This window comes from Temnothorax americanus, unplaced genomic scaffold (assembly GCF_048541705.1).
Source record: "Temnothorax americanus isolate GAGA-0224 unplaced genomic scaffold, ASM4854170v1 Scaffold78, whole genome shotgun sequence".
In the NCBI taxonomy this organism is placed as follows: domain Eukaryota; kingdom Metazoa; phylum Arthropoda; class Insecta; order Hymenoptera; family Formicidae; genus Temnothorax; species Temnothorax americanus.
Window position 1 is genome coordinate 560,673 of NW_027509801.1, and position 15,671 is coordinate 576,343.

Sequence of the window (15,671 nt, forward strand, 5' to 3'; positions counted from 1 at the left end):
ATCATCGATTTATCATTACAGCGTGTATATTCGAAAACCAAGATTCACACTAAGTAGAAAAGATGAAATATCGTGTCTAAATATCGTACTAAATGTAGATAATATATTTGCGATATATCGTGGAAATATAAGTAATCTTCCTCTCTGGAATCAGCTTTTAAAATAAATTTTAACCGCTTTTAAAATAAAATACGAAATATGCGTGAAATACCTTATAAAACATTGCGATATATAAATTAATTTCAGTTTGTTGAATCTACGAATGTTTACAAAATCAAAATATTTTAATTTGGAATTTTGGATAGTGGATACCAAGTACCTTTTAACATTGATCTTATTTGAAATACTTAAGAAACCTTCCAGAATCAATACTTTATTTTTTATAATAAGTATTTTGACCGGTTATATAGAAACTATTCCATTTGTACAAATTATTGTAAAAATTCGAATAATTTACTAACGTAATATTATAATTTTAAAAATTGATATTTTTCTTCTTTATTTTAAAATACTTTATCAAATTTGATAGCCGTTACTTTAATAAATCTAGAATCTATTTTTTATAACAAAAATTTGAACAAGTAGCACTTTTTCACAACTTATACAATTAGCCTGTATATTAGATTTCTTAATAATTAAATTTGATTAAAATTTATAAAAAATAATGTTCCAACGAGTAGAATAATATATAGAAAGTGCAAGCAAAAGGGGCAGACCTATTAAGTCAACTCTGAATTATGCATATATCTTTGGTGCTTGTATTAATTCATCCTAAGTAACCAGATGCCGGAAACATATCAGAATTTATTGACATCTATAGGAAAGAATTTGAGAGTTCGGTACGACAAATTGATGTGCTAATGTATGATAGAAATTTGCCTCAAAGACGCCACATTGGGGACGAATTTTATTACTGGAGAAAGTGCTTAATTGCTTAACGTACGTAAGATCCATTCGTTTTTTATAACTCAGCGTTTATATATGAAATAAAAATTAATATAAAATATAACCATTTTTTTACAAAGTAAAAGAGAGAAGAAGTGTGGAAAATATAATTAAAACGTATAAGCGCATGTTACTCTCCATTACCTTGACCGCTACATTTGGAATGTCAGTTCAGGTTACTGACACGGAATTTTTTTTCTTCTATGCAGACCGAGTAATTAGAAGTCTTTCGGCGAATTTAGTAGATTAAGAGATTGCAAAATTTTAATATTTATTATTTATTTAAGTTATCTTGTTAGATCTCTCCCAGCTGAGACATTTTCATTCTTAAAAAATAAAATAAAGCAAACGCAATAAGGTAGCAGATATCAGTGTAACTCGAATCTTGATGTTAAAGATAAAAAATGTCGACAGCCGCTTAACATCTTCCACGCGTATAATTTCTCGCAATTAGCACACGCAATTTGTGTTGGAGACTCCCTCCTTTTTGAGGATTTATATTCGTGTTGCGTGCAGCATGTTGAAAAGTGTATATGGGTTTATCTCGTGAGGTCGGCTGCAGGTAAATCATTGTCTTTGCGAGAAGGTTAAGGACCTAAGCTATTAGGGTGAGCAAACCGGTTTCATATATTCTTCGTAACATGAAATTGCTTTAGGAAGTCCGCAGATCCTTTTTTTTTAACTGACAGCTGGCCGACGGAATAATGGTTGACATAATTTTTGTAAACTGATGTATTTAAAATCATTATTCATTATGTCACATTTGATATATTAAAATTTCCGAGGATACGTAAAAAAAAAAAAACACTTATTGTGCGAGTAAAATTGATTCCACGAAATCTACGAATAAAATTAATACGGTTGTCACAGCTTGTTGTCACTTTAGATATTAACGGGATAAAATATGAACGGATAAAATATGAGAGTAACAGAAGCCTATCAATACAAAAATATGGATTTTTATCTCTTGTTATTATCCTTTGTTTCTGGTAAGAACGCGGCCATCTGATCGATCTATTACATGGATCAAGTACATTCGCTCCGCATTTGATCAACACCGCGATTGGTCATACAATGTAGGTTGCTGCAATGGTCACATTCTGCAAACTCGTCGCGAATCGAGGATTCTCCTTTTTTTCCCATACATTTTTCCGCGTATCCTTTTACGGATTTCTGTGACTAATATGGATTTTCTGCTGGAAAGTTCTTTTTACACATTCCATCTGAACAAGATAGCTAAAAAATAAACAGTAAACGCGAATTTAAATAATAAATATACGTTCAGTACAATTTTAATTCGCCAGTCCAAAATAATAAAGCTTAAGACGTAATCGGCCTAACTGGAAATAATTTATTACTATATTGGTCATTATAGTCGTCAAAACGATACGACCGTAATAATTTGGTTCGATTATCGTTCATTTTTATGCTTAATTTAGCATCTCATTTAAATAATTAAATTTATTGCAAAAAATATTACCTCGGCCACTGTCACTGTGGTGGAAACCATCATCTCTATTGGTATACTGTGGACAATATTTAAGTGGATCTACTCTTACGCATTATTATAAAATAAGTGATTTATCTTTATGCATGTATACCAAACTGAAATTTATGACTGTCAAACATATATAATAGCTTATAAAGGAAAATAATTATTTAATCAAAGATATTTCTCTTTATAGACATCTTAGGTCCAGTTTCACAAGTGTCGGTTAACTTTTAACCTTAGATTAACTAGTTAATCATTCTCACTCTTCGTCTCTTTCTAAGGGGGACGTTAGAAGGAGACGGAGAGTGAGTTAATCTCAGGTTAAAAGTTAACCAACACTTGTGAAACTGGGCCTTATTGTATCTTTATAACGGAATTAATTTACAATTTAAACATTATGTCATACGAGATGTCATATATATGTATATTTAGAAAACAAAGAAAGTTAGGAGTCGTTAACTATACCGCGGGAGTGACGTCCTTATCTCTGCTGACACACACACACACACACAGGAACGCGTGAAATTCGTTTAACAAATATTGAATATCATACGAAATTCGCGAAAATGTTTCATCGAGAACAAGATAAAATATGACGTTTTAAATTTAATATACATTTAAGTTGTTATTATTAAAAATATAATAATAATAAATAATTATATTTATTATTATTATATTAAGGACATTACTTTTATTTTGTCTATATAATTTTTTCTATCGAATTTTATATCCCCTTGTCCCTGCCTACCCGAATCCCTACCTACCCGTATTCCAATCTATATATAGTCCTATCTATCCATTTTCCTACCTACCCGTGTTATAATCATCTAATATACAAAGCTTTAATTAATTAAGTCCGCGACACGTTTTATAAGGGGCCTGATTTGCCGATTGATCCAGAGGGATATCTTAAAGGGCAGATATAATCATTTATTTAGAATTGAGGGTTTTAATACGCGCGCGATTGGTATTTAATTGGGGTTTTTCCCGCACATATGTGAGAAAATAGCCCTACTAGGCAAATAAACAGATATATACAAAATTATTTTCTATGTTACCTTTTACCTTGTGTATGTTATTAGCTACCTTACAAACATTATTCTGGTCAATATAGACCTTATCTTAAAAGATATAGCGTAGTTTACGTCGTTTCTTCTGGCCAAGATCATTGGACTCACCTTTTGCGTTGTTATTGGCCAAATCTATTTTGGCTGTATGTCAGCCAGAAAATGAGAAGGAGACAAACTCCTTCAATGCCGGCTGATTAACAGCGCCGGCAGACGATTCTAATGTTACGGTCAATTACGAATCGTTGCGATCGTTAATAAACGCGCGTTAATCATAACGAAAAAAATAAACAACCACGTTCGTTAACAGAATCTTAATTAAGTCTGATTTAATTTTGCTTTTAATTTCACAATAATACGCGTAATTAATTTATTCGTCCAAGAATTATAGCAACAATATAGAAAGTAAAACAGAATTATATCATCAAGAAATGAAAGAATTTTATGTTAATCGCGTTCTAATACAAATCGTCGCGATTATATCTCACAATCAGTCGCGAATATCTGGATTTCAATAGCGTAACGTAGAAACACGAGACACACAACAGAAATTTTAAAATTAATTAATGACTCGATCAATCAATTATTTATTAACGAATGGACAAACAATGTTTAGTATAAACTGAACCGAACCGCGAACCGAATCACGAATCGTCACTTAAATCTCACTTTAGATATCAAGCGAGATATTTATACATTTTAAACTGAATGACGTGAGATCCAAAGGAAACAATGATTTCTTTACATAATTAATATCGCAATCAATATAATGAATTTATCAAGTCCTCGCGCATGTAACATTTGTCTTTACAAATTTTTATATATACATAAATATTTTGTTATTATAATGCAAATTGTTATCAAAATTATATTTAATATGACATTATCAGAAATACATATCTACGATTATATTATGCATTTTAATGTAATATAATTGATATAAAAACTATCAACAGATAATTCTATACTCGAGATAAAAAATGATTCTATAAAATATTCATTGAATCTCACGTTATTTTATTTTGCTTTGTTTATACAAAGCCAAGCTACATGGATAGACTACAAAAGATTAGGATAAAATCGGCGCATTATACATATACGTTATACAATAAAAATAAATACGATTAACTTCTTAGTGTGATTTGTATATATAATAAGGTTAGTGTGCGGAATATATGCAACGTGAATCAAAATATCTTTTGGTCTTTTTCATTTATGATACATGCATATTGGACATTTTGCTTCCTTACACCAACTTATGTAATATTTAATCCTGGAGGAATATTTGGAATAGGAAGAGAGAGAGAAAGAAAGAGAGAGAGAGAGAAAATAAAATAAAGAGAAATACATTTAATTGTTGTATTTCAAAATTTTTTTTATTTTTCTATATAACCGGTTAATTTATTTTATTTTGTTAAATCTATCAGATCTATAATATCCTATTAGATATACCTAAAGATACCTGTATCTTTTAATATTTTTTAATTCTTTAATTGTATAATTATCTATTGTCTATGTATTAAAAAATTATTTTTTATTTATTTTTTAATTGTGTATAAAAAATATAAATGTTTTTTAAATTTTTATTTTGTACAAAAAAATAAAAGTCATAAAAAACTTAAATGAAATCTTATATCCAAAAAATGTTATTCCACATTTTGTAAAATTTTACTTCAGTTTTTTGTCTACATATATTTCTTAATAATTTTAAAAACAAATTTGAAAAATGTAATTAATGTAATAAATTTAAGTAATTGATTTTTTAATATTGCACAAAAAAGATCGTAATTGATATCTTTACATACTTGATAATAAAATATATATTTATCAAATTCAAATAATTTGCCTATAAATTTCAGGCGACTAGTATACTTGGCCTATTCTACGATACAAAGAACATTAGATGCATTAACAAATAATGCACCGACATAATGTACGTGCTTATGAGTGCATTCTTTCCCGTATAAGCACAATAAATCGATAAATAATGATACTCCAGGATTAATTATTCAGCCTAGTCTAATCTAGTCTATCCATTTTAGGGCAACGGATCTGTGAGAAGTCGCATTTATCTATAGTACTATTATATGGGATACAATCACAATACACAAATATATCTAATATTGGTCTCACAAATTCGTTACCCCATACCATTATAAAAAATTCGTCACTCACCGATCCGATGCGCAACGGGCGGAGTACGTCAGCCACGCAACTACGATGATATCTGTAACAAAAACGAAAGATTTAAATTAAAGAGGCGCTGAAAACAAAAGATACACGTCACATAATTTTTACGCGCTAATATTGCGATTAAATCTAATTCGTCATTTAATTAGATGTACTAATATAATTATTTATTTTCCAAAAAAAATATTTACAAAAATGAATTTCTATAAAATTTTAAATAATTTATCTTTCTCTAATTATTATTTTTATTAAATTTTTATATAGTTTATCGAAATAAAACGGTCTGAATAAAACTAATAATTATAAAAACTATTAATTATATGCAGATAAAAGATGATACTTACCCCCAAGTTGCTCCGCCGGTGCCCGATGTCTCCCTCGGACCTCCTCCTCCTCTCAGGACGTCCCTCCTCCTTCTTTCTTCTCCTCCCACCGCACGGGACACTCGCGAGAAACACTCCCGGATAATAAACTAACGTCGCGCGTGGACTAATTAATTATCAATAAAATGTCTTTCGCGCGATACCGTAGAACACTCCCGTTTAAAAACTCCACGAGAAGAATATTCCGTCAAGTATATGCCGTAATATTTTTCAAATGGGCTTTGAAAAAGTTATTTAGTCCGATTACTTGAACGGCACTCCCGAAGCAAACGCGACGAACCGGCTGCGGTTCGATTATTCATCAGTCAGCGGAACAAGAGTTTTGCTTGGGTAACATTTTCGGGGTACCGATTGTGAGCCTTCCCACCTCGCCATCAAGGTCGTACCCACGACGAAAGCAAATCGTTCGCAATTATTGCCGGCGTATATATATATATACATATATACCTTCGCCGACTTTGCCTCGACATCTCCACCTCGACGGCGCGCGGCAACCGGCAATAACGTCTCCGTCTCGATCGAGCGATTCGCGCGATACGGCGATACGTTGTTCATTCCGGCAAATCACACTTAATACACTCGCAAATTATTCGAACGCGTACGGCGCGTACTCGCGTAGGCGATTATTCCCGCGGCCCGCGGAACGAGGAGCAGGAGTGCCAATCGCAGAAACAAGCGCATGGCACTGACTAGTGACTACTGACCACGGAGCACGGAGCACGGAGCACAAACACTGGAGAGTGGAGAACGATAGTTGAGCGACTCCCGCAGGTGATGGTAAGTACTTATCGCGCTCGACCGCTCCGAGCCGCCGCGGCGCGGCGCGGCGCGCGCAAGCGGCGCGCTTGCGGCGCAAGCACTTGTACTTGTACTACGTGACGCGTCGGTCGCGGTCGGTGTCGGTGCGAGACGTTGCGGTCGTCCGTGTGATATCTTTCTCGCGAATGAGAAGAAATCCGGTTACGAAGTGTGGCAAAGCGAACGTACGTCGAATATTCCGTTCCTTCTCGTGTCGAGCGAACCGAGTGGGACGCCGTCGCTGGGCGAAATGAACGCCGAATGCCGAATGCCGAATGCCGTGCTGGACGCCACGCCGTACGCGTATCGTCCTCTCTGGCTGTGATTTGGCGGGTCTTCTGCAGCGCGCCGGTGATCGGTGAGTGAATTATTGTGCGTGAGACACAAATTCGAATCTTAATAGAATCGTTGTCTCGCGTGTCGCAGCGAATGAGACGATAACCGATGAATTCGCGTCTCTTGTGCCTCGTCCGTGCTCCGTTTCGATTTCTACTCCGAATGAGCGAATCGCGCGTAATAATTAAAGAGAACGATCGCGCGTTTGGTATTAGCTCACTTATCGCGAACGATCGCGCGAACGAAGGCGAGCGACTGGAGAGCAAGCTTGTTTCAAAATGCGTATGAATGACGTCGAGAGTGCGAGTTAACAAGCTCAAATGTGCGCCGAAGAATATATACAATTCCGTTTCTTTGTTAAAGAACGGGCACGCACGTCGCTCGTTCACTTGATTCGTCCTAAATGTTTCAAATTTATTTGCACGTGCGCGCTTCTTTATATTCCTCGCGTAACTTTTACATTACAAAAAATTTACGTTGAAAATTGTATAGTTTTTTTATTTTTAAATTTCTTCGCGATCGTTCTCGCAGCGCGGTGATCGCGCGCGTGCCATAAAAGACGATGAACCGCACGTCGCCGCCAAGATACTTAAAAATATAATAAAACATTCTCCGTTGCTTGTGTTCCCCAAATATTATTCGTTTTGCTTTCAACATTTTTTATAAACGTGCCTATTATATTGCTTCGTAGTTTCGCGCTCTTATCTTGCATCAGATTTAGCGAGAAAAAGAAAGAACGTTGTCGCGATTGCATTAAACGTCGCGTTTTCGATCGTTGTTGTTGGTTCGTCGTCTCGTTGACCGTTCCGAGTCGTCGCGGTGCCGTGTCTCGAGAGAGACTTGAAATCGCGTTTCGGAATATGCGGAAACACGGCGCGTTCAAAAGCCTTGCCGCGCGTGCGTCGTTCGCGAGCGAAAAAGGGATCTCGTAGAATAACGTGTCTCTCGCAAAGCGCTTAAAGTTTTTCGCGGAGAGTTATAAACATCGCGCCATACCCGCGCGTCCCGCACTAGAATCACGTGATTTCTTCGTACCTGTTGGCTGTTACCTTTTACGCGCTCGTGCACGGTGATTTTGCTCGTTCGTTTTTTCGTATTTATTAATATTTTTTTTTTATGTACTTAATTCGCGATGTAAAAATGTATTTAATTTTAACGCTGTAACTAAAACGTGCAAAGTATGTAAAATTAAGTGTAACTAATTATTGACCAAGTTATAAGAGAATGTATTAAAAATATTATTATTTAATTCTTTAAATTATGAATTTTTTGCACTTTATTCGCAAAACATAAAAATTAAAAAAACTTTTATTTCTGTCACAGTAGTATTCTACAATGGTTCATGATTTCCGCATTATTCAATAAGTTCCTTTGTGTCATCATGTAGCTCTCAAAATACGAACAGCGTTCGAGCTTGGCGAGCTGATCTCCGAGAGTAAAATAACGTCGTGTCGATTTGCGAGTAGGTCTTGAAAAGTTCGCTCGCCGAGAGCTGCGATTCATTCTCCGTTAGGTACTCTTTAGGAATATGTTTATTTGCGAGAATCAATCTCGAGAGCTACTCATCTCGAGAGTTTTACTCGCAGGTGGACACGCACCATTAAAGTTATTATAACATAAACAAAAGTTAAAGTAAGGCTTGTGGTAAACCTCGTAAACTTTGACATGCAAAATAATTAAATTTACTAAAATTAAATGTTTTTATTACACATAATTCAAGCTAAACTAATTAATATTATCTAAGGCGTAAGACGTTACGGCAATGCCTATGCAATAGCCAATACGTGTGCTACCTACTGTTACTACGTTTACGCGGAGTAAATTATTGTAAGTTACTACAAAATCCCGTTTACGCGAAGGAAAATCCCGTTTACGCGAAGGAATTATCGTAAGTTTAGTATGGGCTGGCTCTAATACTTTTTCGTCGCAGTGTATAACATCGAGTCGCTCGACGTTCGCCGCGCCGCGCCGCGCCCCGCTCGCCGCTCGTCTCTCGACCCCCACCGCTCGCCGCGCGCCGGGCACCGTGCCAGCCCAGCCAGCCGCCGAGGCCCGCCTCTATCGCTCCTTGTGCGCGCATTCGCTCAGACGTTTTATTTAATAACTCGTTAACTATTGCGAATTTTGCAAAATGGTACGAGACTTTTCTTTTCAGTTTGACCCAATCTACCCCCCCTATTCGAGTGGTTACTTTTATTTTTGACACCCTGTATATATGTATATGTTATTAATTTTTTATTAACAATTTATTTTTTAGTGGTCGTTCTCGATTTTTGTTATCACAAAAACGTAATTCCCTAAAAATTTGGAGAGAATTGCTCTTTGCCGTCGACAGCTAAATAATAAATTGTTAATAAAAAATTGATAACAATTAAAAGAAACTGCGGATTGTCGCAAAGACTTGCTGAATCGTTTTGTTATCACAAGGACGTGATCCCCTAAAAATTTGGAGAAAATCGTTCTTTGCGATCAATCGCCACTGAATAAACAATTAATAAAAATTAATAACAATTAAAGGAAACCGCGTTCCCTCGCAAATACTTGCTAATCTGTTTTGTTATTGCATGAACGTGATCCCCTAAAAATTAAAAAAAAAATCGTTCTCTGCTATCGGTTGCCACCAAATAAACAATTAATAAAAATTAATAACATTTAAAAAAAACCGCGTCGCCTTGCAAATATTTGTTAAATTGTATTGTTATTGCAAGAACGTGATCCCCTAAAATTTGGAACGAATTGTTTTTTGCTATCGGTCGCCACCGAATAAACAATTAATAAAAATTAATAACAATTAAAGTAAACCACGTCCCCTCGCAAATACTTGCTAAATCGTATTGTTATCGCAAAAACGTGATCCCCTAAAAATTTGGAAAGAATCGTTCTTTGCTATCGGTCGCCATTGAATAAACAATTAATAAAAATTAATAACAATTAAAGAAAACCGCGTCCCCTCGCAAATACTTGCTAAATAGTTTTGTTATTGCAAAAACGTGATTATCTACAAATTTGGAGAGAATGGTTCTTTGCTATTGACCGCCAAAGAATAAATTATTAATAAAAAATTAATAACAGTTAAAGGAAACCGCGTCCCCTCGCAAATACTTGCTAATCTGTTTTGTTATTGCAAGAACGTGATCCCCTAAAAATTTAAAAAGTATCGTTCTTTGCTATTGGTCGCCAGCGAATAAATTATTAATAAAAAATTAATAACAATTAAAGAAAACCGCGTCCCCTTGCAAAAACTTGTTGAATCGTTTTGTTATCACAAAACCATGATCCCCTAAAAATTTGAAGAGAATCGTTCTTTGCAATCGGTCGCCGCTAAATAAATAGTCAATAACAAATTAATAACAATTTAGGGAAACCGCGTTTCCTCGCAAATACTTGCTAAATCGTTTTGTTATTGCAAGAACGTGATCCCCTAAAATTTGGAACGAATTGTTTTTTGCTATCGGTCGCCACCGAATAAACAATTAATAAAAATTAATAACAATTAAAGTAAACCACGTCCCCTCGCAAATACTTGCTAAATCGTATTGTTATCGCAAAAACGTGATCCCCTAAAAATTTGGAAAGAATCGTTCTTTGCTATCGGTCGCCATTGAATAAACAATTAATAAAAATTAATAACAATTAAAGAAAACCGCGTCCCCTCGCAAATACTTGCTAAATAGTTTTGTTATTGCAAGAACGTGATTATCTACAAATTTGGAGAGAATGGTTCTTTGCTATTGACCGCCAAAGAATAAATTATTAATAAAAAATTAATAACAGTTAAAGGAAACCGCGTCCCCTCGCAAATACTTGCTAATCTGTTTTGTTATTGCAAGAACGTGATCCCCTAAAAATTTAAAAAGTATCGTTCTTTGCTATTGGTCGCCAGCGAATAAATTATTAATAAAAAATTAATAACAATTAAAGGAAATTGCGTCCCCTTGCAAAAACTTGTTGAATCGTTTTGTTATCACAAAACCATGATCCCCTAAAAATTAGAAGAGAATCGTTCTTTGCAATCGGTCGCCGCTAAATAAATAATCAATAACAAATTAATAACAATTTAGGGAAACCGCGTTTCCTCGCAAATACTTGCTAAATCGTTTTGTTATCGCAAAAACGTGATCTCCTAAAAATTTGGAGAGAATCGTTTTTTGCGATCGGTCGCCGCTGAATAAATTATTAATAAAAAGTTAATAACAATTAAAGGAAGCCGCGTCCCCTCGCAAAAACTTGTTGAATCGTTTTGTTATCACAAACCCGTGATCCTCTAAAAATTTGAAGAGAATCGTTCTTTGCGATCGGTCGCCAGTAAATAAATTATTAATAAAAAAACTTGCACATTGCTTCCTCATAGTTTTTAAGTGTGCAAGTAGAAACTTGCACATTGCTTCTTTATAGTTTTTAAGTGTGAAAGTAGAAACCTTCGCTCACAAAACTCCTTTATGAGTAAGTGCACGGGGGGGTATGAGGCGCTCCCCGGATTTGCGATTGGTCAACAAAATTTCTCGAAGGACCAGAGGGCCCGTGCCCTCGCAAAAGCGAATAAAGCGAGCAAGCAAGCAAATATCAAAAATGCGAGGCGACTCACCGTGTCGTTGCCCGGCGCCTCCTGGGTGTCGACGTCGTCCTCCCGTTGGCGAGATCTCTGGCGTGCAAGGCGAAAGCATGCAACAGTCCGGTATAGCAAGCGGGCACGGACAGGCAGGTATAGCAAGCAGGCACAGATAGGCAGGATAGCAAGCAGTCACAGATAGGCAGGATATCGAGCGATTAGGCCTTCGTGGTCTGCGATAGGCGACCGAGCACTCCGAGTTTGCACATGCGAAAACGGTAACGTGTGAGCTTCACGACGTTCGACTGGTGAGTGCCTCTCTTCGGCGTTCTCCGGCTCGCGCACCTGCGAAGTACGGCGCGAGCGAGTACCGAATTCTTCTCATAATTGGGGATGCCACCCGTGGGCGGGCAGCACGAGTCGGGTGAGTCGCGCGGATATCGACAAGTGTACTAATCGCGATCCACCGACGTTTCGCTAATAGGCGCGATAATTTAACCCGGTATAATTAATCAATGTCAAACGACAACACGAAATCAATCTTATAATTAACTACTATTTACACTATGATACACGGCGGTGCGCCAAACAGTAAGCTTTTATTTTATTTAATGTATAATTATTAGTATTTATTTTTTTGGCTTCCTCATAGAGGAAGCTTTGTGAGCGAAGGTTTCTACTTTCACACTTAAAAACTATAAAGAAGCAATGTGCAAGTTTCTACTTGCACACTTTTTTATTGTCCTAAAACATCGTTTTTTGAATTCTCAATTATTGAGGCTTAGTCCACTAAAAAATAATATAATGCAGATTGTTGAACATAGCATATTTTTTGTTGATTTCTGTTCGTTATTTAAACTGATTATAATATATATATTTTATTGTATACTGCGTTTAATGCAGAATGCGTTTTTATAATAATTATTGCACCTAGCGCAGAATGCATTTTCATAATAATTACTGCGATCCGCGCAGAATGTATTTTGATAATACTATTACGCCCTGCGTAGAATGCATTTTTACAGTAATCACTGCGTTTTGCGCAGAATGCATTTTAATTTTTTTTTTGTGCGACAACTTTTTTTTTATTTTTTTCTAAATTTATTTATCATGATTTAAATGTTATTTTTTTATTTTCTGTCCTGTGGACATTATTGTGGCTATTTTTTTTTATTGTTAATTTTAATGGTATTTACAGTGTAAATATGCAGTGCAGTGTAAATATGCAATATATTGTCATTATGTAATTGTCGTTGTTTTTATTCTTCCGGGAAGGGTAATAATATTTTCTCTTCTATGATTTTCTGACGATGTCTACGCATTTTTGGCATATCTGTTGAATACTTTTATTTGAAAGATTTTCTTCCAATGCTATTGATACTGCAAATGCTGCTGCAAATATTCCACATGACGCAAGATCTGGCTCCTTGGTTACTTTTTCAAATATTATATTATTTTGTTCCAGATTAAGGTATCGTTTTTTAATGTATTTTTGTTCAAATAATGTTAGATCGTAATAAGAATGAGTATCAAAATACAAACTATCATATATATGAAGCATTAAACTATCATAGTAAATACAGTGCCAGTGGTTACTGCAATGCTGACCTCCGACAATCTAAACATCGGAAGTAAAGATCGGTTCAATCCAATGTAAATTCATTATGAAAAAAACATCAACACGAGAAAATGTAGTATATCTTTCTATTATCATCATAATTTCCTTTAAAGGTCGATCATCTAACCACGAATTTTCTTTTAACACGTTCTCTTCAATTGTTTGTGGCAATGGATAAATAAGATTATCTTTGTTGTATATGTATTTGTAATGATTAGTGCCGCACGGCCGCATCACGCGTGAGTCTCGAGTGTAAACTGTCGAACCTGGAAGGGCAGACACCCGAATCCGCGGTATACGAGACCGCGGCAGTCAGTCGCTCTAACAACCGCCAAGTATATCGATCGCTCGGAGTTTGCCCAGTCACTAACTATTATTTAATTCCTTCTTGCATATAGATTATATTGAAACGTGGAGAGCCTTTAAGTAAGGTTGATGTCCGAAACGCGTGAACTGTAAAAACGATTTTACAAATGACAAGTGCCCCCCTATCGCGGTACGCGCGACCGGTACGCATCGTGCTCGAATAATTGTACTCCTATCATCTAATAAAATTCTGTTACCAGTATTCGCATTGTACGTTCATTGGTAATAACATAAATGGTCCTACGAGCCGGATAGGGTGCACGTTCCGAAGCACGCGGTTGCGGTCGGCGAGGAGCCGCCGGTCTTAGCGCGCGCCGAAGTAACAAGGGTGTGCATTAAAAACGAGTGAACATTTAGTGCGTTCGGCAGACATTACAAACTTTCAATAAGCTTCGAGAGCCTTCAAGAAACAGTCGTTAATCGAGAGACGTTCGGTCGACCTCGCTGAACTCCGAGTGTCAGTTCGAGTTCACGTGATCGTGTTTTCACCTCATCCTTTCCTCTTTCTGGCCCTCGTCGGGACAGAAGACAAGTATAATAGTCAGTTTGTCGTTCACGTACAACGAGGAACATGAGCGTCGAAAATCTCCGCAAGCAAAGAAGCGGGTTAAAGGGAAAAATAACGAACATAAGAAACTTCATCAGCAAGGCTGAGAAAGATGCGGAGAACGTGCTACCGGGAGAAATTACGGCCCGCCTTCAAGCGTTGGAAGACACGCATTCGAAATTCCAGGCTGTAGCGCAGAACCTCCTATTGCTGCTACCTGAGGAGGAATACCAGCAAAGAGATGAAATGGAGGAAACGAGTTTGATGAGCGATACTTTTCGACCAAAGCCGCTTTGCTGCAGTTGGCGGAAAGGATGAAACCGCCGTCCACAGGCCCTTCTACAATTGCATCGACTTCGAACAGTGATACAGGCGTGATGCAAGTTCTGGAGCAGCAGACAACGTTGATTCAGGGACTGGCCGAGCGGTCGGTTGAAAGCGACGGTAGTGCATTGGCACGAATAATAGAACAGCAAAATCAATTACTAGAAAGATTAAGTACGCAGTCCAACACGCCCGCACGAGAACCTCACGTAAAATTGCCAGTAATCCAGTTGCCGTCATTTGACGGAAATATGGAAGAGTGGAAGCAATACTCCGACACATTTAAAACATTGATACACGACAGCGATCTGACTAATGTGCAGAAGCATCAATATTTGGTTGGTTCGTTGAGCGGCCAAGCCGCTAAAATAATCGAGTCAATAGACATTTCCGAGAACAATTACGCCATCGCTTGGGACTTGTTGAAGAAAAGATACGATGACGAGCGAGGCATTCGGAAGCGGCACATACAGTGTTTGTTCGAGCTACCATTGGTGAAACGAGAATCAGCCAGTGCGATCCAAGATTTAGTGGATCATATTCAAAAACATTTGCGAGTTTTACAAGCAATGGGACTCCCTACCGAGTCATGGGGAGATCTAATTATTTATTTGATCAAGAAGAATTTGGACAACGCGACAAGAAGACGTTGGGAGGAGCATATCGAGCAAAGGGACGGTGTGACGACAAGCGTGATGATCGAGTTTTTGCAGCGGCAATGTCAGCTGTTGCGGCGAGCGACTTCGGACAGCGAAAGTGTCAACAAGGCAAAGACGACATTCGCGAGAAGGACAAAACGAGTAAGCAGCGATCGTTGAATTCAAAGGCACAAGGCAAAACGACACTGTCAACAATCACACAGGAGCGACGGTGTTACCTGTGCCAAAGCCAGCACCTTATTTACTCGTGCAAACAATTTCTGGGCTTATCCGTTGAGGATAGAATCCGGGAAATCAAGCGATTGAGACTTTGTCTCAATTGTCTCAGAAATGATCATTTTTCGAGAGATTGCAGGTCCGGTTCATGTCGAGAATGTGGTGAGCGGCACAACACGCT

The 15,671-nt window shown here is 36.9% G+C and overlaps 1 protein-coding gene across 1 annotated transcript; it reads left to right on the top strand.

Moving 5' to 3' along the window:
* Window positions 1–14,605: 14,605 nt before the first annotated feature.
* On the top strand, window positions 14,606–15,433 carry LOC143906937 (uncharacterized). Its single transcript, XM_077423321.1, has one exon. The coding sequence runs from the start codon at window positions 14,606–14,608 to the stop codon at window positions 15,431–15,433; it is 828 nt and encodes a 275-aa protein (XP_077279447.1).
* Window positions 15,434–15,671: the final 238 nt, after the last annotated feature.

Excerpts from the sequence above, each read along its gene's own strand:
- LOC143906937 (XM_077423321.1), top strand. The coding sequence starts at position 14,606 with ATGAAACCGCCGTCCACAGGCCCTTCTACAATTGCATCGACTTCGAAC.